This window comes from Leuresthes tenuis, unplaced genomic scaffold (genome assembly GCF_036924035.1).
Source record: "Leuresthes tenuis unplaced genomic scaffold, fLeuTen1.0.hap1 SCAF_3, whole genome shotgun sequence".
Lineage (NCBI taxonomy): Eukaryota > Metazoa > Chordata > Actinopteri > Atheriniformes > Atherinopsidae > Leuresthes > Leuresthes tenuis.
The window spans coordinates 18874641-18901734 of NW_027325357.1; the positions used below are offsets into that span (position 1 = coordinate 18874641).

Below are 27094 nucleotides of genomic sequence, written 5' to 3' on the forward strand. Positions count from 1 at the left end.
GATTTTGACTCATATTGTTCTTTATCTAATCAACTAAACAGCTGAAATACCACACAAGGAAGGTAACCGTCACACAATAACTGCACGTCGCACACACATGCAGCCTACTGCTCCTTGTTTGAGTGGCTTTTTGTTCTCTGGCATGGACGACACAATATCCAAGTCTGGTAATAGAGGTTAGATTAATTGCTGACAAATCTGTATTCAGCAGTTCCCTTTCTCTCTGTTTGGCAGATTTATGACAGAGATTGATGGAGAGGAGGGACAAGCTGAGAGCGGCCTCTGTTCAGCTTGAAAAGAGGACAACAGCTCAGTGAGTCAAAGAGAGGGAAATGAGAAAGAGGGGAAAAAGATAAACAGGAATGTTTTGGTTGGATCTTACACGATCAACAATTTTGCAGTTGAGCCTGTAGGAGGCATACAATCCTATATTTCATGCTACTCTAATACAATGAGTTGAACTGATAATAATAAGTATTTCATGGATGAGACCATGTTTTAAGGAAACCAGTGGAGACGACATGGAACATTAGCCTTTTGTTACTAAACAGATGAAGTATATTTACATATATATACTTCATCTGTTTAAATGAAAATTAAGAGTATTATTTACTAGATCACCAGTCCTTCACAGGTCAGTGGAAACAGTTGAAGGAAATATGAAACCCCTTTAAGACAGTCATTCAACTCAGAGAGTGGCATACATATATATATATATATATATATATATATATATATATATATATTTTTATATATATGCATATATGAAACTGGACCACACTGGATGGTTATGACATAGATTTTGACCAATTGACAAACTGTGCAGTGCTACGTGGGGGACCAAACACAGTTTAAATGATCCTGATGCTGCTGATCCCCTGATTGAGTGGCTGAGATAAAAACCATCTTAAATGTCCTGTTCACCTCCCTCCCTCGACCTGATGTCACAGCCAGAAGCTTGTCTCATTGGTTGAGGCAATAGCCCGCCAGCTGCTTGTAATCAGGAGCGTTTGGGAGTGAGGATCACATGACACCCTCAAGGCACACATGCACTCATAGATATACACATGCAGAGTGCAGTGCATCTTTAACCTCATACTCCTTCCCACAGGCAACTCCTTTGCAATCAGGATCACCTCCAGATGTGCTCACTGTGCTCTCACCTCAGGATAAAAAGTGGGGGAGGGGTCGCAGCACAAGGAGGGTGAGGACAATCTAAAAAAATTGAGTTTGAGAAGAAGGTAAAGTACCTTGTGACTATTTCCTGGAACCCCATTGGTAGGTCTGGTGTTTATTTTCTTTTGAAATTATATAGCAGTTTCGGATTTAAATGCACATCAGGGGAAAAGTCCATAAAGATACAATCTGCTGGAAAGGATTTTGTTCTGCTGCCTCCTTGTGGAGCAACACACAATGCTCAAGCAAGTACAACCCCTGATATAAAAATGACAAAAAAGACTCACCAGTGTCAGAGGAGGTTTATTTTGTAGGAAAAAAGGGTTTATGTATATATATAGGTTTCTCTAACATACATTACAAAATTATTTAGATAATATCAATGATCTTTTTTTTTCTTTTTAGATCAAGTGGAGGAAAGGCTTTTGGAGTGACTCAATCATGAAGAAAAAATATGGAATCATCGTGTAATTTGTATTTCTAAAACAAACACCTGTAGTCTGAAAATTCAAATCCTTCTGCAGTCAAAAGAGAGTCCTTGGAGACTTAAAGAAGTTTTTGCAACTGGCTGAAAACTGACAGTGGTAACATTCATCCATCTATCCATCCATTATCTATACCCGCCTCATCCTATTCAGGGTTGCTATGGGGCTGGAGGCCATCCCAGCTACTATCGCCTGACAGGCAGGGAACACCCTGGCTAGATCACCAGTCCATCAAAGGTCAGCTGAAACAATTGAAGGAATAATGAAACCCCTTTAAGACAGTCATTCAACTCAGAGAGTGGCATAAGATGTCCAGAAAGATCAAATGTAAACAATGAAGAACACCTAAACAGAGGAAAATTAGGTTACCGCCAGCTAAAGATAAACAGTCATGAATTGTGGATAATTGCACGAAAGTGATATTCAGTGCTAAATCATTCATTTGCATTTGGCAAGAATATGATGCTGTAAGTTTTGTTTGTTGCAGGTCCAATAAAACAAATAAAGATGGCTACCTGAGGATGACAAGCCCATGGACACTCACTGATCATATGGGGTGGATGGTAGTCATTACCTTTAAAGTACCGTAGATGCAGAGATGGACTTTGGGACACTTTCCTCATCCTGTCCTTCAAATGGAGGTTTGGTGATGCATCATCACCAAAGAGCGTTCAAACTGAGTTCAAGTAGATGGTAGAATAAAAAAATAAATTAAAAAAAAACAGTGAATGACAAGACTCCATCCTACAAAGCTGATCTGTCAAACTGCTCTGCAGGAAAGCTGAAACCTGACCGATGAAGATTTATTTCATTCTTTTTTTCAGTGAAGTTCACGCCTCAACTCAAAATAATTCAAGGCAGAGGTTCAATAAAGCAGAATGTTTTTTGTTGATGAAGTATTTTTCTTCCTCATTTGATCTAAAATATCATTATCAATTAAAACAATTTAAATCATTTTGTGTGCATGTTTCGCAAAGCTAGAATGTTCAGTTGTTAAATACGTTTTTACTATTAAATAAGACAGCTGAATGAGCGTCCACCATCAGTGGTAAATACATACTTTTTGCTAGGGGTTGTAAGCACAGATTCTAGTACAGGACAATGCAATAACTCAGACACCATTTCTATTTCCATTGCAACTGTAATGATTTATTTTCCACTTTGCCATAATCAAAAATTAAATTACATGTACATATAAAACATATACAATTATTTTGCTCAAGAATATTCATTCAGTGGTTGAAAAGACAAGGCATCACTCTTTCTATGGCTCCTTTAAGACTATAATCAAGGTTACTGCAGTAAAATTGCTCCTTTCCCTAAAGGCCTCCAGAGTTCATCCTCTCACATCGTCTTCCTCTACTTTCACATTTTCCTTACAACGCATACAGATTTCCTGACACACTGTATTCATCAGCAGGGTACAGTCCCTCACACAGTGACAAAGGGCACATATTTTACTCCTGGTTACACACAAATTGGGTACGGAAACCATGAAATGCCTCATTACTCTCTTAACAGGTCTGCTTTTAGTTGTATGTAAACGCAACAGGATTTTATGACAGGCATACATGTACTGTAAATAGAATCGTACTAACATCAATCTAAACTTATGATCTCTCCTGGTCACGTGTACTGTATATGCAGTCAAACTATAATATTTTACTGTATATTTACCATACATTCACATACACGTTGATGGGTTTAGAGCTAAGCTTAAGCCACATGTTTGATAAAATAACTTTATCAATTGCTAATCAAACTATGTTGTTATAGCATGTTTACAATCTTTAAATTCAAGATGCGTAACTGTAATTTTTATAACGCGGTGCAGCCCATGTTTTTCCTCCCCCTCATTTACTCATCATTTACTTTGCACTCAGTTTTATTTTGTACATGTATTTACACACTGAATCGTTTTTGCCCATGCTTTTCATTAACTCAGTTATGGTTCCTAAGAAGAATAGAGACTTTTCACATTCAGAGGTCCGACAGAATTGAAGCGGAATTACATGAAAGCAATGTGCAAAACTTTCATACGCGCCATTAAAAAAGGTAGTACTACATGTGGTGTTAATACAGTGACTGAAGGACTTGACTTGTGCACATTGCTTTAAAGTCACTTAAAAAGAAGAAATGAAGAGAAAAAACGTTTTATATGAAGAGGAAAAATCCTTGAAAGTGGCTTTAAAACTATACATTAACTGATATTCAATTAGATGGCACAGCTTAGAAACTTTAAATATGACTAAATGAAAGCATCCATGATTATATCCTATATTGTAAATACCAATTTATCAGTTCAAAGATGTTACAACCAGTGGAATATGCTGGCTAATATTATTCACACTTTACTAGACTGACTATAATTGGCAACATCCCTGATTTAGTCCAGTCCCAGACCTATGTTGCATCGCATCACTTTTTTTCTATCTCTAACTGCAAATTTTCTCAATGAAAAAAATTGAATTGCAAGTATTAGTTTTTGTTTTTGAATTGAACATCAATTATTCATCGTTTTAAAACTCACTTCATCAAGGATAAAAAAGATGTGACAGCTGCAGTTTATGAGACAAACTCCTCATGTCTACCAGCAGATATATTTGCTCTCCATGTAACAAGAAGCCGTCGGGGGCTTCTATTTTTGTTAATTCATAGAAGCATTAGTCATGTGCTATATTCTTCGGCTTTTCTCTCATCTCACAGCATATACACAAGTGAGGAGAACATGTCATTTTATACTTAAAAATAAATAGAAATCTTATGGAAAATAATCTAATTGCTCAATAGTGCATTGGAAAATAAAATCTATCACAACATCTTTATCTACAGAAAGTGCAAATAAAGTACTGGAATCATTCTTTCAATCGAAAGTTTCTCTGTTTCCCTTAATCTCCAAGTTTAGAGGTGACTCTGCCGTGTGAAACTCAAAACAAGGTCGTCTTACCCAGAGGTTAGAAATGAAAGACAAACACCACATGTGACTGTGATTCTAAAATAGGGGGAGCACACTGCAGTGGAACCTTATTTATCCAATGTTAGATTTCTCAGGAATCAGCATGACTTATGAAGCTGAGCATGCCAAAGTTACCTCTTTTGTTTCTGTAATTGCTGCAAATGTTCGTTTTGGCATATGGAATGAGAGCATTTGTTTGTTTGGGTTGTTTTTTGGCTTCACTTTCCACCACAAATGGATAATCAAGGTTGCACCGGTACAAAACAGCTGTGATTTAGGAGAAAAAAGAAAAGCTGTGGAAAATTCAATTTGGGTTAGATTGTGGATGGTTATTGCTTAAAAATCCTGAGGCTCCCCCAAGATGATCATTGTCTTGGAACACAGGGATACACGCTAACTCACTCTTTTTGTCTTTAGACACAGCTACAAACCATTCCTCTGCTCTGGTTTTCCCCCTGACCCTGAAATCATCCAAAGGGCCTCGCAGTAGCTTTCTTGAGCTCGTTTGAGGTAAAGAAATTAGAAACACTTGACAGACATTCTGTAGAACAACCTCCATCTGGCACAATCATTAATTCAAAGACAAACACCCATAAAGGAAAGAGATTACGCTCGAAAAAGCACATTATTGATGCCACTGAAGTGGATCTTCTAATAGTTTACAATTCTCAGTTTACGACGTCACACAAAACCGACACAAGGGCAGTGTCTGTTACCGGAGCTGAAATGTGTTTTTAAAATCTACTAAATAATCAACCACATCACCACCAATTGTATGGAAAGTGATGGAAAATGACAGTGACACTCTGAATTAATAGAGACTATATTTAAGGAACAACGACTGACAAATCTACTCAGATGGATAAAAAGAACCTGGTTTGTTTAAAAGGAGCACCTACACTCCATTATAAAGTCTAGCTAGAAGTAGAGTTGAAGTGAAAATTTGAAAAAGGGTCAAAGAGGTTGCTGTTGTTCTGCGTGTTATTGTGTGACTCTGGCTTTGTGAGGACTGAATAATCTTAAAGCTGCCGCGATCTGTCTGATGGGATGAACGGATCACATGATCACTTATATGTCAAAGGGGTCACCTGTAGATATTTCCCTGGATCATGATTATCCCCTAAATCTGCAATTTCCCTTAATTCTATGGAGCTTTATGGCTTATTCTGCTTGCTTTATTTGTCTGTTATTTGGTTAGTATAGTATTGTTTTCTGTCAAAATACAAGCTAACGCAGACGGCATGGTGGTACTTTTTGTGGTGAATCAGTGGCAGGGTTGTAAGGCCACTTCGGACTTTACATCCAGTTCCAGAATTCATCGTTCAGGTTACATTATAGTCTGACTCAAAGCTTAAGACACATTTTTAAAAAGTGAGCTATCCAATAGCATTAAATTCTTACAGATAGAAACTATGGCAAAGAAAATCATTTAAGTTTTTTCTCTTGATACCACCTTTCAAACTGGAAAAGAAAATACAGATTCCAAGCCAACGTGGCCACTTGCCACCACTTAGTGGCCATGTTGTAAAGTGTGCGGGTGGGGGTGGGGGGTGGGGGGGTATTGCTGACAGAATCAGTTACTATTTCTTCAGCAACAAGTGGTTCCAATAGTGGTCCAATAATGGTCAAGTTTTTTATGTCTCATCATCATCTCATCTCATCAAAAAACATTAAAAAACAACAACATTCTCTTCACCTCTAATTTACTGCGTTTTTTTAAGTCTGACTTCCCTGTGGCAAACATATGCTCAGCTGTTTTCTGTGTAGAAAAGCATTCAACTAGGTTACGTAAAATCCCAATAACATAAAAAAATTATGGAAATAATAAAGAGGGTTATGGCTGCTGTGTTAAACAATTTGGAGACAGTACTGATTCCACTGAAGCATCATGCTACAGTTTTTTTCAAAAAGTAAAAAAAAAGTACACCTTCCCAGTAGATCTCCAGAGTTGTATGTGACATGGTGATGCTGTAGATGGGGTAAATCACCAACAGCAGTCAGGAGAAGGAGCTGCGTTACAGTACGGGTTACAGTACTTACAGTACCGAATTTCACCAAAACATCAACTGTTTCTCATTCCAGGGATTTCAAATACTAGTCAAATTATGTCAAAGCAGAGACCTTATATTTACTAGCTGACCTTGCCCTTTAGCCTTATCACAGCTAAGCTTGCAATATGTGGTGTCTTTAATCTCCACAAATGTGTCCATTGCCTCTCTGACCCTTACATATGTTGTCTTTCTTTACACTGGATGGGAAATTATCACAGCAAATATGTATGTGAATAGTGAGCTCATTGTAATAATTGTCCTATGATGTGAGTGGGAACCTTAGATTTTTACATGACCTTTATATGGGGCCCTCCTTGCACCTTCTATCTCGTTCATCGTCCTTCCCTGTCTGGTTTATTAGCTGAAAGTAAAAGTCACAGAACTGGGCGATCGTGCTTGCTCACAGCTCACCTGGCTCGTATAAGAAGTTGATGAGAAACAAATACCTGCTAAAGACATGCCTGACAGCCAAAAAGAAAACTGTAACCTGGATAGACCAATCCTACGATAAAGACTGAGTAGATATTGTGATTAATGTTTTAAATAGGCAGAGAATGATTTCTTTGCTACACATTTTGGTTGAACAATACTTGCAATGCTGGGAAAATGGAATATCTTCTAATCATGTCTGCAAGAACAGAAATGTATTTCCATCAGTCTAAAGTTGTGTGGATGCACCGTTTACCAATTGTTTGTTCCACTATGTTTTATTGTGTTTCCATTTTAATTGAAGCTCAGAGCTTTTGTTTAGGGGAAATCTAATTTGAAATACAGTTTATATGTACAGACCTCACAATGACTGAAGATCACAGTTGATGTGAGTGGATTGCACCCTTTGTGTGTGTTTGTGAACACCACTGTGTTATAGGTAGCTGCAAGAAATTGCTGAGACTTATTTCTGTAAGCACTGAAGAGGTTGTGGTCCAGAGCTACAGTCGTGTGATACAGCTGAGTCTGTCAGGGGTGTCGACTTGGTTTACTCATCGATGAACGAAATCCCTTCAATCCTGCTGGGTGAAACACACAAAACCAGAGTTGTTGCAGCACAGAGCACAAGTTGGCTGCCCTCAGTTGACAAAGACTGAGCAACAACAATGAAGCATCTAAGAGGCAGGTGAGCACAAAGTGTAGCAGGAATACATGTATTTTCACAAGGTGGGGGTGAGGAAAAAAAGAGGATGTGGTCTTGCCTTTTTAGCAGCCACAGGACGAAAATCCTTTTGATTGGAGTTGAGGGATTTCCACACAGTGGTTTTAGACATTTCATCAGAGATATTAATTTCAGAAGGATCACATCTGAGGAGCAGGGAGAGGAAGAGGAGGGTGAGAACACTGAGCAAATAGAGGACAAGGTGGGGAGTGGCCTGTGGAGAGGTATCAGTGTAGCACTTTTCCCAGGGGACATTTGAAAACAGAGAACCACACATGGGTATATAAAAAGAGAAGCATGCAAGTACACAGATGGGGAAGTAACACATTTTTCCATTCACCCCAATCCACTTATGATCATCTTGTCCTTTTAAGTGTATGTACGTGTGCATGTGTGTGGTCTCACCTGGGATCATGTGCTTTTGGAGTGGGAATAGGTTTGGTGCTTTCCAAGGGAATCTGAACAGTAGTTGTATCTTCCCTGTTTGAACCGAGCATAACCTGGGATTCCTGCAAGACACGTCCATTCTATAAAAATCCAACAGTCAAATCCCCATGTTTACCAATTCTTAGAGATGAGCTGCACATTCTCAAAAATATTTTAGCACCTCTTGCATCTTTTTGGACGCATCATCAAGATTTTTTTTCTTCCACTCAGGCATTAAATCATCCAGATAGCTCAGCTCTCGATCAGAGAAACACAAGTCCAGCAGCTTGCGGATGAAAACCAGAGCCAGCACCTACATTCAAAATATAAAAGTACAAGCTTTTCTAAACTGTACTTGGAAAGACAAATGAGCACAGACCGGACGCAGACGGAGCTTGACTTTACCATCATGGGGAAGATGATAGCAGCAGGTGAAGTCTTGATGACCCAGAGCAGCACCAGACAAGTCAGCTGGGTGACAGTGAACAGGTGCACCTTCCTCAAGGGAACATGTCGCAGATAGATGAAGTCTGGCTGGTGCTTTGCTGGCATACCAAACAGTTTCAGACGGTCAAATAACTGAGAAGTGATAAAGATAAACCCAAGTGGTGAGGAAGTTATGAAAGGAAAGGAGAGAATGAGTCAGTGCGAGCAGAGAAGAGAGACAGATGTTGAATAATGCAAAAGGACGGACGGGATAATGACAGACAAATTTAGTTGGATACACTGTACAACTGAAGTGTGCACAGCCATGTACAAAATATCGTGTGAACAAGCCGAACAAAAAGTTAGAAAATAACACAGACAAAGTAGACATTTAATGTCCACATAAGACTTGCCTCACCCGTGATCTCCAAGAAGCCTGAATACATGAACACTGGTATAAAATGACATGTGTAAACAACATCCTAATTTTTGGACCTATAGGCTGTGTTGGTCTGCCTGTCTGCATCATCGGTCCACATGGAAAAGAATCCCTTTAAAAATCTGATTACTAGGGGTCGCAAAGCAGAATAATGATACAGGACTATCTGAAACCTACTTTAAAATCAATACGAACATATTTTCGTAGCAAGTACAGAACAAGCCGTAGTCCCCTTAGTTAGAGCTGCAGTGACTGTCTTCCTTAAATGCCACTACAGAAAATGCATTAGTTTGCATAAACTGGATCTGAAAAACATGCTTCAGGCTTGAATAACACAGAGCTTATTGATGGAACTCAGAATGTCAGTGACAGCTCAGAAAGTGTGATGGAAAACTGTGTATCAGTGGACGGTGGTGCCTTGCTTGCTTTAAAAATAACCATAATGATTGTTTGAAGCAAATACTTCTCTCAAAAAAATAAGAAAGAAAAAAAAGGGAAAAATGGCAATTTTCTTTCCAGAACGCAAATATGTCCCCTATGTCATTGAGGATTGAATCTGTCATCAAAAAATGAAGTGAAAAAAATGAGAAAATTAAACAGATTCCACTGTGAGGCCTGTATTTTTCAATATAATGAATCCAATCTGTGATTTTTCTTTATTTAACTGAAAGCAAATAGTCTACTTTTCACTACATTTACAAAGTAGTGAACAGAGGTCTTTTCACTTTTGGTATATGTAGTAATGAAGAGGATTTGGTCTCAAAGAATTGTAGCAACTTTAATTATCTCAAGACGGTAATTTAAAAGGATGGCAAATCAGAAGTGAGGATGCAGAGGGCAACAGAAAAGCTTGGGACGTTTCATATTTGAATTACCCTCAGCTGAAGTTAATTTAGGATTAGTCAGAGCCGAAAACAGGTCTGTCCATATGCATATGGGATTGTAGTATCTTGGAAATAATTTTGATGGAAACATATTTTGTTTGTATCAGAAATAAAAACCTGGCAATAATTAAATCACAGCTTACAAGAGTCAGAAATGCTCAAATTGTACAGTCAGTGGCTCTACCTTATCCAATCTGGATCATGACTTTTTCTTTCTGATACTAATTTATTGTCATTTCAGATTTTATATTACCTGGATGCCTTTTAATGAAGAAGCTCCCATGTAAAGGAAAACACCATACAACACTGGCATAGGAATGAACTGGAAAAAACAAAATACATCAGTCAACTTCCATTCTCATTAAGCTATGTTAACGTAATCATTGGTGCCTTTAAGTTTTTTAAAAAGAAGTGTATTTGCTGATAACAACATTAGCAAAGACATAACAACGTTATTCTGGTCAGTTACATCTATGAGGTATTTCAATATACTATTACTTTCATTATGCAAACTAAATGGCCTACCCAGAAAAGGGCAACACTGCATAGCTTTGTGTGACCAACCTGCAGGGCTCCAGTCATGAATACAGAACAGCCCATGAGCAGGAAGATAACCAGGCCAGTAAGCCTCTGCTCTCTGATGCCGAGGAAGCGAGGCTGCTCTCCCGGAGCAGCGCTCTCTGACTCCAGCTTCAGACTGTTGACATGAGAGATGGACAGGACAGTAGCTGCTACAAACCAGGGCAAGCCCATGATGGAGCACACTGCCAGCATCACCCCCACCATCAGCAGGTCCAGATGGTACCCACAGCCTTTCTGTAAAACACAGGACAAGTCAGATAGAAGTCCATAATCTGTATGTACAATACTTTTTTAATTGTGTCTTTTTTACTTGCCAGCAGTTTGTGCTCTTTGCGGTTGATGATGACAGCAGTTATCTGTTGGTCCATGAATATAAGGATGGTGCAGAGAAGAGCAGGAACAGAGGCAACCAGGGCTGTCCACCATGGGTTGCGTCCTATTGGGTTGATTAACCAACCACGATCATCTCTAGTTGGCTGCCGGAACATTTAGAAGAGCTATGATATCTTAATGGTTCAGCGAAATCTGCTGGGCTTTAAATCTACAAGTTGAATATTTCCTAAATACCTGGAATTTGCTTGGGACCTTCAACTTCTGAGAGGGTACGCCAATGACAAAGTCAAGCAGGACCATGATGACAATTGTAAGGAACACTGCAAAGTCACTGATCATAGACCGCACCTGAAAACCAGACATTGCACAACTCGGATTCAGTTAATATCAATTATCTATTACATAGTTTTGTTGACTTCTCCAGTTACCTTGGTGGGGAAATAACGGCTAGTCTTGAACTGTTTGAGGAAGGCCGACATGAAGAACGTTGAAAAGAACAAGATGGCAGACCAGAAGAGAACATCTGGTGTATATGGGCCATGGTGCCCACATGCTGTCCCGACAAAGTGGCCCTGCAGACTGAAACACTCCTGTGGAGAAACACAAAGGTTACAATAGAACCAAATTCCCCTCAGATGATGCAAGTAAAAACAGACTGAGCATTTTAATCGAACTATGTGGCGAGAAGGGCCAACAAAGCAGAAAGAAAATGGCATATTGCATGAGAAACAAGACATGCCTTTGGTGTTCTCAGTTGACACATTGCTGCGAAAGGTTAATCGATTGCTCTTAATAATGTTGGCAAAATTCCTTTAGAGAGGTTAAACGCTAACCATTATTAGAGTATTAGTTAAATGTTAACAAAAATAAACAAACTGGAGCAACAGCAAATCCACCCTCTGTGTCTGAAAAGTGTAACCATTGATGAATTACCTTAAATCTGCAATATTTTGAATGACCAGCAGGGGAAAAAGTCTGATTGAGAGTTGTAAGAAAACTGCTGTACTTTTCACTTGATCTACGACTTCAGTAAACGTTTTGCTGATAGTTTAAGGTCACAGTCACTTATGTCGAGTCATTTTTATCACATCTGGATGTAAAAAGTTTTTCTTTCTGGAAAAAAGAAGATAAGATTCAGGGTGTAGCTACCTTGCTAGTGACATCTTTGCTACCGCATTGACTTGTCAATGAGTATGGCGCTCTGTACATTCAGACTGCTGTGAAGTTGGATTTGGGTGCTTACCATGATTTCATCTATGATTTTTCAGTTTATGAACATTTTTGTAACATTGGATGTTTTGTTGAGACAGTAAGGAATCGAGAGCTAATTCTTTCTGGTAGGTCCACTTTGTTTTGTTCTCGTATGATGCCGACCAAATCTTGCCCAACAGTTTAGATCACAGTTATTGTAAATCGTGATATACCTTGCAAAGCAAGCAAGCTCGCAAAAGCATAAGCTGAAAACTTAGCATTTGCCAATAACTCAGCACTTGCATTGTAAACAGTACAGAGTCAGATGCAGCCATTTCTCTGTTTAGGAGGGCATGCATAGTATACTCAGGTTCTCAGTCTGATCCACCCCTCGCTGCTTCCAAGCTTCACCCTCTTGTCCAAATATGGCCTCCTCTGGCTCCAAAAACCAAGATGGCAAAGGTCAAAATGCCACACACAAGGCCTCAAAAAAGTAGTCCAGAAACCAATAGTCACATCAGGTTGGAAAATCATAGACATTGTCTGATCATAGACATTCCTGAATAGAAATGGGATACCTCTGTAACCTTAAAGAGTCCATGGACCTCTGGATTCTAAAACTGATCATAAACCGATCGATAGCCTCATTTTACATTTTAGATTTTGGATTGTTAAGATTGTACTGAAGATCCCACATAAAGTCAATGCAACGTTTTGGCTTCAGTGTCAGAGTAAAACATCAGTGGGTCTGCACCATTTAACAGCACATTTGACTGCTGGTCAAAACACCCAATGTCATTTCTTGTGAGGTAAAAGCAAAATATATTGTCCAGCAACCAAGGCTAAGACAATTTACAAGGCACCATCAAATATAACGTCTGGAGATCATTTGGATTTTATGTGAAAAAAAGGCTAATTGGACGTACGTCTGTGGAGCATTGATTAAGTACAGCAGTAGCATACTGACTTAGAGAAATCCCTGGATGCAAAGACGTCTTACAATACATCATCTTTAAGAAGCAAGAATAACAATAACAACAACACGCAGGATAAAGATAGATATTAAAAACTTTTCCAAACACAAAAAAGGCCAAAAAAGGTATTATTACAGAATAAATTGCCAGATTTATCTCTAAGAATTTTCTATATTAAAATGTGGTTGAGAATAGTAGCTTTCCCCACTCCTGTTTTTCCACATGTATCTAGATATGTATTGTACCATCTCATTAGGTAAACACGCACACCCCTTATATTACAGCCAATCATGTTGTTAAGGCAAATGTAAGTTTCATGACAGCTTAAGCTGTGCAGTGACCGGGATCAGACTGACATCAAACAAATATGTCAAATAGTCATCAGAGGATATCATACACATCGTGTGCCACATTATCAAAGCAGGTGAGTGACTCAATAACGTCACATTTGGTCATGCTAAACGAAGTCTTGATACAGAACCTTGTGAATGCACAGCAGGGGGTCGGCATAGGCATAAACACTCAGTAAACGCTTTCTATTTAAGGTTTTATCAGATTTTACTTTGGATTCTTGTAAATACAGTTTGTATTGTTTCATTCATTTAGACAGAGACCTGAAACCAAATGGCTGCCAAGCTATAGAGCTTGTCAATAAGATTACATACTTATTTGGCAATTACTAAAGCCTGTACTATGGCGTGAAAGTCACATCAATATTAGGCATAATTAGGAGTATGTGAGTGTATGTGTGTCTCCTCTTATTTAGGTTACCTTGACAGTAAGGTTGCCCCAGGGTACAGCAGAAGCTGTGATGTTTCTCTCACTCCACAGCTCTAAGGTTTTATTACTGGGATTATGAGGCTCTGCACACCTACAGCTACAGAGAGGTGCAAATAACAGGGAGATCAGTTTATGGCGGCTGACTAATAAATGGTGGGATTGCATGCTTTTCTTAGACAGACTGCATGCATAGATGAGATTTTTTTTTTCTGTTTTCTTCTGGTACTTCAAAGGGAGACAAGAATAACAAAGTTACACTTCTGAAAAGGAGATAGAATGACAGCAAACCATGTGTGAAAAAGAAAGTACACCATCTTTCAATTTTAAGGTTTTACATGTCAGGACATTCTAAAAACACAGCAGGTACTTATCAGGTCTTAACATTAGGTCAATCTAACCTCTGATTACTAAAACCACATGACAAATCAGTATGTCAACAACGTGTCATTATTCATTTAACAAAACCTAAACCAAAACACAGATGCGCTGTATGAAAAACTAAGTACACCCCAATTGCTTTCATAAGAATTTAGAATAGCAGCCTGGTGCTGCTGATGTCATGCAATTGATTAATTGATCATCAGCAAGTGTGAGCACCTCTTTAAAAGCAGAAGTTTGGCAGTTTGCTGGTCTGGAGCATTCAGGTGTAAGTTACAAAATATCAAGAAGGAAAAACATCAGCAATGATCTTAGAGAAGCACCTGTTGCTGCCCATCAATCTGGGAAGGGTTATTAGACCTTCAATCTACAAAGAGAAAAAAATGTCAACAAGTGGACAACATTCAAGGCAATTACCAATCTTCTCAGGAGTTGATATTCCAGCAAGTTCACCATAAAGTCAGACTATGCAGAGAAAGTGAAAAAAAATGTAATGTTAAGGAAGGGTTGCAAAGAAAAAGACTCTTCTCACTAGAAAGAGAATGGCAGCACAACTAGGGTTTGCACAGTTGCATCTGGACAAACCACAAGACTTCTGGAACAAAGTCGAGTGGGAATGTTTTGTTATAATGCACAGCACTATGTTTGGAGAACACCAAATGCTGCACACCAGTAGAAACACCAGATAACAACTGTCAAGCACGATGGTGGAGGGATGAGGATTTGGGATTGTTTTGTAGCCACAGGACCTGGACACCTTGCAGTCACTGATATGTCCTTCTTCTCCTTTGTAAATGTCAAATGAGAGGCCATCTATCAGACTGGCTTAGTTTTTGTTCAACAAATAATGACACAGCATAATATGTCATGTGTTGTTGTTCATCTGAAGTTGTATTTACCCAATTTCATCAACAGTCACAAAAGTCAAAACAGTAGAAAGAGGGTGTACTTTTTTTTCACAAGACTGTATTCTTAGAGAGAAACAGTAAAAGAAGAAAAAGTGAATGTGACATATCTAAGGAAGAAACCTTAAAGTAAAAGCAAAAGCAAACATTATATTTTGTTACTTACTATACTAGTGTGAGTTTGTCCAGATCACTGTGTGCATTAAATGGGTAAAGTTCTCCCAAGTGGAACAGTTTTTCCAAGGCTTCATAAATAAAGATGAGGCAGATGAGGGCTGCAAAGGCTTCCTCTGTGAACCGAGTGATGTAGCACACCAGAGAACTAGCATCTGTAGCAACCAACACCAAACACAGCAGGGCAGTCCACAAGCCTATGCAAGTCCGCAGCGAAAGATAAGACAGATCATAGTCCCTGAGAAGAGAGGAGAAGAGAAGACAAGAAGCTTGGAGGGGATATGTAATCAGTTAGCAAAACAAAGGTCATAGTGGTGGGATAGAATGACTCAAAGAAGTTGTTAAATACCATACATACTTGCAGAATTTGAAGAGGATTTTCTCAAAAACCAGTACAGGACCTGTGCTGCCCAAAATGGTGAGAGGCTGACCAGCAAACAGAGAATAGGCTACTCCAGTCATAGATGCACCAAGTAGGGACTCTATGGCACTCTAGAACAAATGGTAAAAACACAGGGAGTTTGTCTGGCTAGCTTTACATTTGTTAGTACATCTATAGTGTATCCACACAGTTCAAACACACCACCACATGAGTGCATTACTGTAGGGTGAGTGTGCCTGTGAGTGTTACGCTCTTACAATGCGTCCTTCTGTCGCCTCCCCCAGCAGTCCCCCAAAGGTGATGACAGGAGACATGCAGGCGCAGTAGAGGAAGAGAAAGGAGGCCACACATTGGAGGCTCAGGCCATCCTTATAGTCACTCAGATAGAACGGAGCTTTCCTCTTAATGTCCAGTATCAGACCACCAAACAACCTGACCACAGCACATGATAAGAAAGTTTACAGAACGACCTGGAGAAGGGGAAAGCACTCTCATGTTGACACATTATGGTTATTACTGTACTTGAACTTCATATAGTGGTATAACACATAATCCTTTATTATAATATTCAGTTTTTGTGCTAAAATAACTGGTTCCTAGTTCCAGCTAAGAGGCAGCAATGTAATCCTCTGTCTCGAAGAAAAATATTGAATAAGTGTACTGATGAATCCGATCCATGAAGGATGTTAGCTCTCTAAAAGCTCTGTAAAAAAGAACAACAGCTAAAATATAGATTATTTTAGTTTTGTTGTCTTCTGAGTATACAAAACTAGTCTAATCAGTAAAGGTCACGTGTGTTCTGGTGGCACTTTAAATATTACTGTTATTCTATAAGAAGTACAGTGAAGAACATTTCGGAGTGTGATTGCCTTGAGGCTGTCACTCCCAGTCACAGTGATTGTCTCTTTCTTGTCCAAACACATCTTCTCACAGATCCAAATTTAGACTTTGTGGCTGCGGCAGCTGACAAGGTGGAGAGTGCTAAGCTCAGCCACAGGCTCTCTATCAGAATCCAAACTGGCACTTCATATTTTTTCTAAAGTTTATTTTGATATTGTTTATTTAGGGAGGTTAACATGCTGCTTTAAGACAACTGAATTTAGCTTCCGTATTCATCATGAATTATAGCACACGTGAAGCAACAGGACTTAGTCATAAAAATAACTGAGCAACTACTTGCCTCCCCGTTCTCTGCAGCTCTGGCCCATGGTGTTCTGCATGTAGCTCTTCCTCTACTTGGCAGATTACACCATTAGGGACTCCTGGCATCTTCCTCTTCTCCTGCAGACACCCAGGAACAGGCAAAATTGAAATGTGACCAAACACTATACATATAAGATTTGTCACTAGAATAAAAGAAAATTGTAGCTGTGTACCTGAGAAGGTACACTCTTTGGGGGCTCGATGCGGATGGAGGGGTCCCACTCTCCTGGTGGAAGGACTGTCACCTGATCCAGAAACTCATCTATCCCTGCTAGCAGGTCACCTCTGTCCTTTGCCTTGTATGCTACATCGTGGAAAATCTGGACCGTAGAGTGTAAGAAATAAGAAATTTGTTTATCTTCCTCAAGAGGGCAGATGCTGTTTAATTGTTTCCATGAACGACTATCACCTCATCTGTCATGATGGTTGCCATGGAGCGTCCAATTTCATGGTATTGCTGAGCCTTTCCATCTGGGCCCAGAAGAATGAAGAGGAACCTAAAATGTATTAGCAGATAATAATGGTTTGTAAGTTGATTCTTGATCACTGAAGAGGCATGACCTGCAGACAGACCTGCATGGAGCTGTGGCTCTCTACCTGGTAGGTATGGGGACCTCAGTGAGTCCAGTGAGCAGCACAGCAGGAGAAAGGCGGACAAAAGCCACAATAGGGCTTTCCAGGAAGTCCAGGACACCTACCAGCACATTGGAAGCCTCTGCACCCTCTGGAATCTTTTTCATAAAGTGCATATCGACCTGTTGACACATCAGAGGTAAAAAACAATTAAGAATAAAACAACAACTCAAACACATATATGTCTGCGGCAGTGAATCGAAGTGAGAGTTCACATACTTTCAAAGCTTTCCTAAATGCTCAAGTGCAGCTTTAAAGCAGAGGACCTAGCTCTAGTGATATTCCAGTGAAGTAATTGCAGTTCAACTGTTGTGTCCTAGGGGGCACTATGTGACCTAATGCTGATATGCACAGCACACCATACACACATTACAAACTCATGCCGAGGGCTGCATTACACATGTGAGCTGATTTCCCTTTACAACCAAAAAAAAAAAGTTACACTGCTGTCAAGTGTTTATATTCACTTGTACTGTTTTTTGCTTTGGAGATTAAGTCTTCCTCACATGCTGATGGAAAACAAGCAAACTTGTTTCACAATCTGCTTGTTTACCTTACTGAGGTCCACTTGGTTGCTGTCATGTCCGGCACCGTTCTTAGTAGATTCAGAGGGTAATGGAGGCTGGGGAGATGTGGCAGACCCTGCAGGATGATAAGGTGGGTGAGTGTATGTGCATGTGTGTGATTGAGAGAGACAGATAAAGAGAGTGAATCAAACGGAAAAAAAAAATCTTCAAAGGTAGTTTTTACTTTTCTGCCAGTGTGTTGTCTATTCGCTTTGTCCCTGGAGGCATTGAGTGTCCCTGTCTGAAGATGATTTTAATCTTTGTTTCTCTGCTACTCTGGGATGTTGACTTTAATTTCTTATGTAACATCACAGTCAATCAAAAGTGACCACTGATTAAAGGCCCATTCGTTCAACTAACATAAACAATTTTACATAAGCTGCATTTCCACTGGAGAAAAACATTTCCAGGAACAAGGGATTTTAGGGGATTCTTTCCTCGGCTCCCTCCATTTCACCCACAGAAACCAGGAGAGAAACTTTGGCCCCAGAAACAGTCTTATATATGAGGTAGTGCTTTTGAGACAACCCTTATGATTCATTTTTACAGAAATACAGCACCTCTTGTCCCTAAATTGGTCTGACTGTGGGGCAGAACTTTGTGTCAGTGGAAGACAGCAAGGACGGCTGTTGTTGTGATGAACTTGTGATTTAGAGCAATAAAATGAACACTGTGCAATGAAACATTAATCTGTGATTGTTTCACAGTGATTATGATCTAAGGTACAAAGGAAAACACCCAAAACCCCATAAGTGTGTTAATACAGCTAATACTTCTTGGTTTCAATATGTATCTAGGTTCAGCGTGGCAGCACCAAGTCTCTGGCAATAAGAGACAGGGTAGACTCTGATTAGGCAACACACTTCAGTGGACTTAATTTGCCTACCCTGAACTTAAGACCACAGTAGAACTGCAACAGACCCTGAGCTGAAATAATATTTTAGGTCCTGGGAAATGGATGCAGTTGGTTGAAATGCAGCTAAAAATTCTCCAACCCCACAGTCATGATTCAAACTGAATTTCTAAATCAAAGTTTTTACCACCATCTGATCTTTGATTTGATGCTCTTGATTAACATGTGTTTGCGTGTGATATGCCGTATGAAACCCACCAACCGCATGAGGCTCCGACTGTTTGCGCGCTCCCTCCGTGATGGAGCGTACAATGGGAATTAAGTTCTTCTTCTTCTCATTTTGGTGGTGGTGTCTCTTCAGCAGGGCCTCGCGGACCTTCACTCTTACACTGTCATCAAGCTCATGGGATGCCTCCTGACGGTCCAGCACCATGTCTGCAACACACAAGTAAATTCTTCAACTCCAATCAGTGTTCAGTCAAAGTAGTGCTATCGAATAGGTTTTATTTCCATAATCTATATGTATTTGGCCTGCTTGGACCATAGCTTTTTTTTATACTTATTTAATTTTTTTCTTGTATAATCTTTTTTTGAGTAAATGTTCCTCAACTCGCTCAGACATCTGTCCGTGGCACTGAGCTGAACAGACGGTGTTGGAAGAGCTGGGTCAATATGTGCCAAACATATCTGCTCATGTGGGACTGCAGAATAATCAGCCTCTCTCTGTCTTTACATGCTGACTTCCTGAGTCAGCACTAGATCATACTTCTCCTCCTTCCTTTCTCACTCAACAGTCACTCAGATACACACACACACGCTCACAGCAGTAGTTGCTTTTATTCTGAGCACACTTCAAGGCCAGCGCTAATGCTTCGACCTCAGAGCAGTATAATCAGCCTTGTTAATAGGATGGTGACAACAGAACAGCACAGAGAAGCCTGCAATCTAGGCAAAACTTACAAACAGTACACCTCTCCTAGCCTCTACTTATCTATTCTTCTAACGGAGGGCCATAGCAACAGCTTTGCTTGCTTTGTTGTAGCATACGTTGGTTAACTATTAGTTGCACATTTAACAAGTTGCATTTGAAGTCCCTATGAGGTCAAATTCGATGTTGAAGTGTTATTCCGTGTACATTGTGTTATGTCACTTATAAGCCAGAATCTGACCGCGAACAGTGACAAAAACAGTAGGTATTCTTAATGGTATTCTACAGTAAGCCCATTTACAGGAAAATAAAAGACAATGCTGATGACTTATCCTGTACTCAGAGGTGCATGCTAATATTCCATCCAATGAAATCAAATTTTGACATCTCTCTTGTGTAAGAGTAAATTCAAATTAATACAAGTGCAGATTCTATGCTTAATGTGGCTCAGGTCTGGAGGAGCTGACCAATTAGAGCAGACTGGGCTTTTTCAAAGAATGCAAACTCCCCAGCCTCTGTTTTCATAGGAAACACACACACATGCAGAAATAACATAATGTTTCACTCCATTAGCTATTTTATGGGAACCACTGAGTTCAGAGAACTGATGCATGAAACTTCCTTTATGAGAAACTCTTCTAAGATTTTTCCATTTCCTTTTCCAGCCAAAAGGGCTCTGTTCTTGCTCTGACTATATTTGTTTAAACAAAACATCAGATGCCATTTCTGAGGGTTTCCAAGGACAACTTGTTCTGAGTGAATTACTGTCTTCTATACTTATAGCTAAAATAGACGAAGCATTTGCTGTGCTTCATTTTTGCTTTGGCAAACCTGTGGTGGACAACATTTGGAACAGATTGAAAAACATCAGCATCAATAAGTCATTGCTTTGAGGCTGTTGTTTACCCGTTAATATACAGTACTACAGAAGACATTTCAAATAAAATGGTAGTAAAATCCTGCAGAAAGGGATAAGAGCACTGGCTCCATCCCAAGTGTTTCTCATCCATGGACCTCTGGGTTGTTCAGTTAGGTATTAAAGTTGTGTGGCTTTTGCCGACTGAATCTGATAATGTACAGTATGTCAGGTTGAATTAGCAGCTTCTGCTTCTACGAATAGGCCACAATCAAAAGTGACTGCCTGTGCCTGGAAAAACTTTGAATGGGCATACTAGGTTCAATCGAAGATAATTCGGTGTATGATATTGCTTGACATTTTAACACTTTGAACTCCAATCAAGTAATATTTCAAACTGTTTTACATAGTCGTATAACAGTGATCAAGGCTCTTTTTCATACTCCTATTGTTATTTTGCTTTCATTCTCATTTAAAATCCTAAGAAACTTGCTTATTTATTGATCTTCTTTCAGTGCTACTGAATGTGCGTTTGGCAGGGGACACATGCAGAGGAGCAGGTAAAATAGAAAATGAGTGGAGAGATGGAGACAAGGACTAACTGCAGGCGACAAGGTTGTTGAGGCTGTTAACCTGCCCTAACTCTAACCCTAACCCACCGTCTGACCATGAGAATAACTGTGTGATGGAGAGTTTTTAACCATGTGATGATTACACAGACAGGTATGTGGCTAAATCTGTTTGTGCTGGATGGTGAGGCAGGTGAAATACAAAATGTTAGTCATTTCCAATTAGTAATTTTTTTGTATTAATTTAATGACTAAGACGCAGAAGACACCAGGAAAACAGGGAGTGTTGAGCCATTGTTTATTGGCTGTTAGGGTTTTTGTGTAAATCGTTGACAACAAGCTGTACTCCTTCTCTTGGGACAATCCCAGTCCTTATTCAGCTGTGAACTTTCATCCAAATGACATGCTCACAATTAATTGCACACCTGTATGCAAATTAATGTAAACCACGGTGGCATGTTCTCAGCATGCAGATTTTAAACAGTCATGCTCAATACAAACTCAGCTGCTGCTTTCCTTTAAGACAAAGCCAGAAGAAGTAGAGGAGAAAAAACAAAAGCATCTGTTCAGCCTAATTACAAAAGATGAACCTTTAAAGGCAGTCTCAGCAGCAGAGGGTTGTAGCGCTGCATGGCTCTGGACTGGTTATGTGCTTGTTATACAATGTTAACATCAAAAGAAAATCACCCAAATGTCACTCGGTGCTTTTCCGCGACTGATAGTGTCTTTGTGAGAGTCTCTGATGGTTCCCTAAGCTCTGCGCTGTGTTTCCTCTTTGAGGAGGATCTTTGAGCATAAATGAATTTATAAAAAGCATCCTGGGGTCATTTTTGGTCAGATGAAGTGCCTGATGTATATGGGTGAATGTAGTCTTTGCAAAAGGACAGCAGCAAGGATTTAATAAATTGTGAAATAGTTTATCATTCAAAAGAGCAAGGACAAATGATAAAATGGACTTCTTCCAGCTCACTAACAAAAACAGCTCTGCTGAACCTTGCCTTTTTGCTTGGCATATACTATATATAAAACTCTGGCACAAATATGTTAACATACACCTGTTTCTCACCTGCGATTTCTTCGATGCAGTCAGCATGCATGTCAAGCAACACGCTGCCATTTATAAGGCAGCTGCGGAGTTCAAACAAGCTGTGCAGTGAAAGTGTAGCAACGTAAGGTTTGCTCCATCTCTCCCCACCATCCTCCACATCCTCCTCAAACTTCAGCCATCTGCAAGTTAAAGACAAGCAAAACATCAGGATCTCAAGTAGGAAAGTAAAATTAAACAAAGTAATTATGATTTTGTTTTTTTGTTTTTTTCATCCTCATTTATTTGATTTTTTTAACATAAAAACATAAAGGCAACTCATTAAATCACATGCAGTCTAACACTTGGTAATGATAACTGCTGCTGCTGATTAATAGTTAATAATAAGATAAATACAGAATAGAAATATATTTGATGCAACAGAATATCATTAGGGATCTCTTTTACTTCAGAGTTGTTTTTAATGTATTATCAGAAGCCAAAGAAAATAACGCTATAATCTGGAAACAGTTAAGTAGTTCAATCAGACCAAATATGAATACTGATGATGAACATAAACACAGAGTTGGTGAAGACATTATCTCCAACCCTGTTCATGCAAACAAAGAAAAGCCCCAGCTGGGATTCAAACCAGTTATCCTCTCGCTGTTAGACGATGGTGATAACTGTCACACCACCGTGCAGCACCCACAGTAAATCATGATATCTTCATTTCAATACTTTCAAAATCTAATCTGTCCAAGAAATCTCCATCATGGTGCTGTGATTCATAATATTATGTCTCTCCCACATAAAATCACAAATTTAGAAAAGGTTTCAGCTTGGTTAAATGCTTAATGCTCTGTTCTTAAATTCAATGACATTTTCACATGTGTCGTGGTTTAAATATCTGGTCTCAGGCCAGCCAGTCAACAAATAAATCCATTCGTTCTCTACAATCAAGCATTAAAAAAGCTTGATAAAAAGTCAATTTTAGAGTATCTGAGTAAATATAAGTGTGTGTTATATAAGTAGGTTGACATCTCAACATAAGTATGTTAAGCTTGTATTTAAATGCTTGCTCTTCATTTGAAACGTGAACTCTTTCATGAGAGCTGTTGAATACAGCAACAAACGTTTACTCGTGTGTAGTTTGAAATATCATGTTCTTAACCGACTTTATTTTGTATGGGTTTTTTTTTTTAGCCCTCCCCTGTGACAGGTGCAAATTAACATCTACTAGAGACACTACAATACTTGCATTGGAAAGCTGTCTATCTATGTGTTTATCTGTCCCCTTTCTTAGAAGTCTGATCACTTTAATGCCAGCAGCAACTACAAGTTTAAACTACAGAGAAATTAGGTTTCCAAAATTTCTTCTTAGGACACAAATGTCTGACGTTAGCATGTGAAACTGAGATTTGGCATGCGTAAGATCACGGTAGCTTTTGTGTGATTCCTCCTATTTCAGTTTTTCATCTTGAGCAAACCCAGCAATAAATGAGTCACTAAGCTTTGAATCCATTAACAACGTGTACCGTAAATTCCGGACCATAAGCCGCTACTTTTTTCCCAGGCTTTGAGCACCGCGGTTTTTTTCTTTGTTTTTTTTCATGCCGCCAAAAACATTTTGCATTTGTATTTGTTTATGTTACCATACGCATTTAATTAAAAGTTTCAAAATCCTCACGTGTAACATCTTTCTGTGTAAATATCTCATATTACATTGCGGATACCCGCGGTTTATAATCCGGTGCAGCCTATACCAAGTACAAAATGGATTTTCTTTTTAAAATGAGAGGGTGCGGCTTGTATTCAGGTGCGCTCTAAAGGGGGAATTGACGGTATAAGTCCATTTTCATGACAGCACAGCTGTAGGTCTGCCAGGATGTCAGAAGCTTTATGCAAAGCATGACGGAGATCCAGACCTGGCTGTTTCTTTCCATTCTGCGTCCTTGCCATCCTTCACACAGATCTCATCCAGCTCAGTGAACAACTCGTGGGACACATGTTCAGCGTCCTCCTCTGAGCCAAGGATGAACTGAACCCGCTGGGACGGTGTGTCTGATGAAGTGAGAGGAGGTGAGGGAAGAAAGAGAGGTGAGCTGTGGTTCTCAGAAGAACATGACACTTACTTTCTTACTTTGTCATTACACGTCTTTTAAATGGACACTCATACAAGTTCACACAAGTCTACACACATATCCAACAGGCTGATCAGTTCCTGTTCTTTGTTAGCTAATTAGTAGCTTGTCGATTCCAGCCTGGAGTGCTGTATCTGTCAGTGAACGTGTGGAAAAAGCCACAGTATTGATAGAATTTAACAACCTCTACCTCCTCTCTGGCAGGAGCTTGTGCAAGTACGTGTGAACGGTATGAGCTTTTAAAAAAAGTAACATATGTTTTCAACAAAGGATCAAACTGACAAGAGGTTTATTGTGTTTTTGTGTCTGTGCTACCATGACTGCAGGCGGTCGCTTCACTTTCCTCGCTTTGTTGTGTTGCAATGCTTCCTGATCTCTTGTCTCTCTTGCGATGGCGGGATCCATGCGGCTTGTGGTGACGGTGGCTCTGCCTGGGCATCCGAACCCCCACAAACAGAGTCCTGTGGCCTGAAGGGAGAAAAGATGATGAGACCTGACGCCTCTAACATGCAAGTATCTTTAATGTCTTAAACACTAAGTAATCATTTAAAAGTAGCTGTTTTTCATTTCGACTTGCCTTTGTTTGACCAAATCATTTTGAGCATTAGGAAAACCAGAAAACACCATTATCCCATGATTGCAGTATGGGAGTTTGGTCCATCATGGGAGACAGTTAATTAATTAGTAGAAGTTAATTATACATGAATAATACTAATCTAATATAAATCAATTATTCCTCCTTTAGATGAGTCATAAGCTTTCTGAGCTTCTGTATAATACATTTGTTGAATATTCTTAAAAAACGGTCCAGTTAGACCAAAGGAAATCTTTCTTTTTATTATTTCTTTAATTTCTTGGATGTTTTACATTTTGAACATTGCAACCAAAAGGCATTGGCTGTCTTTAACAGATGAATGAGTATCTTTCTCTTCTATCAGATCAGCCCGAATGTACCAAATGTGTGTATATTAATTCATCTACTTATTTTTTTGTCAGATTTACCAGGTGTCAGTTTTCCCATGTGTGTGTATGCCAGATTATTTATTTATTTATTTATTTAATTAATTAATTCAAGTTCATTTATATTGCCTGCACCTTACTGGTAAGGTTATTTGAATTAGATTAGGTGATAACTGCCACCCTCAAACTCTTAATGGGAAAAGAGGAACAAAGCAGGATTGATTAGAGAGTATTGGGTAGAATATCATGTGCTGTGGTCTCTCACCAAGCATGGTTAAAGAGAATGAAAGTAAAAGCCATTCAGCTGAGGCTTGGCTTGAGGCTCCAATGAGAGAATTAGGGAACCACACCCTCCCAACTGCCTTCTCTCCCGCAATAGTCTGAACTGCTGCCATCTGTAATTATCATTCAACTATGAATGTAACTCGCTGTGATAGCAGGAGCCTGAATGCGTGTGACACTGACAGTAATGGAGTTTTATATGAACATCAAAGCAAGACTTCTAAATTCAGACATGACCAGTTTAAACTAATAGCATTTCAGAGCATATTTTTTCTGAATACATGTTGCATGTATGTTTAGCAAAGGAAAAAGAAATAATGGGTCCAGAAATAGAAACGTACTTGTTATCTCTCTGAGGATGTTTGTTGACATAATGCAGTCCTTTGAAAACCAAGTTATAGTATAATTAAATGCATTTGATTATTGACTGTACTGTGTCTCAACCACCGTTTTTATACTCTTGGTGTCCCTTTAGTATCTATATTGCCTATTACAAATAAAAACTGCATGCAAAATGTCCACTGATCAGATGACAAATGACTGGTGGTTAGGCGTTTTAGCTAGTCAGTCTTTGTGTACACAATGTTTTCGAATCGACAGTGTTTTTGATCTCTGAGCGTAAAAGTTTGTTCAGTTAGTGAACAGATCACTGCTGACATACAGAATGTTGTTGCCTGGCTACCGTCAGGAAAAACACATAGAACCTGTTGTGCTAAAGCTAAAAAAGCTTGCTGCTGCTCGGACATCGCCTCATTCAGTGATAATAAGTACATATATTTGTAGACTGACTTCACTGGCAGTTCATGATAGACTGCAGGCATGTAAGATACATTTTACAGCACTGTAAAAGCCCACAAAAATGGATGATCTCTCATGAATACCAATACATTTTGGCTTATTTATCTACATGGATCTATATACAGAAGACTCATAGCTGTGAAAATACTACCAAGTCATTTTTGGAGTAAAACCAATTCCCAAGAAGCGTACCATACAACTTATAATTTCTGGAAAACAAATACGTTTTTAAAAGCTCATTAAAAACTTTACATGCTTTATGTGTCGTGATTCATGTTGTTTTAGTCTTTCCTCTGCTTCAATATTTCTGAGTCTTTGGTTTTGGGTTATTAGTATTCCAGGTTATTGGTTTGAATTAGGATTTATTCTCTGTTTATATTAGTCTATTTTGATTTTTGTTTATAGGCCTTCTTATGGTTTGCCTTTGTCATTCTTGCTTTTGTTTTATAGTTGACTGTATTCTTAGTTTTGTCTTGCCACAGTCCTGTACCTGTGTCTTGGTCTCAGTTTAATTTGCTCTGTTTCGCATCCTCTCCCTCATAGTTGCCCTCAGTTCACTCACCTGCTGTCAAACTGTCACAGCTGC

At 39.2% G+C, this 27094-nt stretch overlaps 1 protein-coding gene across 1 annotated transcript in view; it reads right to left on the reverse strand.

Moving 5' to 3' along the window:
- Positions 1-2761: 2761 nt before the first annotated feature.
- slc4a8 (solute carrier family 4 member 8) overlaps positions 2762-27094 on the reverse strand; it is a 35015-nt gene continuing 10682 nt past the window's right edge. Inside the window, exons 3-25 of the mRNA XM_072382318.1 lie at positions 24784-24936; positions 24253-24388; positions 22367-22527; positions 19206-19382; positions 18082-18170; positions 17493-17650; positions 17305-17392; positions 17069-17215; positions 16873-16973; positions 15950-16124; positions 15669-15802; positions 15303-15548; positions 13845-13950; positions 11337-11498; positions 11143-11256; positions 10890-11051; positions 10558-10809; positions 10247-10315; positions 8650-8823; positions 8426-8557; positions 8224-8327; positions 7859-7964; positions 2762-7675 (exon numbers count right to left, since the gene is read on the reverse strand). Of these exons, the coding sequence (XP_072238419.1) occupies positions 7670-7675; positions 7859-7964; positions 8224-8327; positions 8426-8557; positions 8650-8823; positions 10247-10315; positions 10558-10809; positions 10890-11051; positions 11143-11256; positions 11337-11498; positions 13845-13950; positions 15303-15548; positions 15669-15802; positions 15950-16124; positions 16873-16973; positions 17069-17215; positions 17305-17392; positions 17493-17650; positions 18082-18170; positions 19206-19382; positions 22367-22527; positions 24253-24388; positions 24784-24936 (3152 nt within the window). The 3' untranslated portion in view covers positions 2762-7669. The remainder of the gene's footprint in view (positions 7676-7858; positions 7965-8223; positions 8328-8425; positions 8558-8649; positions 8824-10246; positions 10316-10557; positions 10810-10889; positions 11052-11142; positions 11257-11336; positions 11499-13844; positions 13951-15302; positions 15549-15668; positions 15803-15949; positions 16125-16872; positions 16974-17068; positions 17216-17304; positions 17393-17492; positions 17651-18081; positions 18171-19205; positions 19383-22366; positions 22528-24252; positions 24389-24783; positions 24937-27094) is intronic.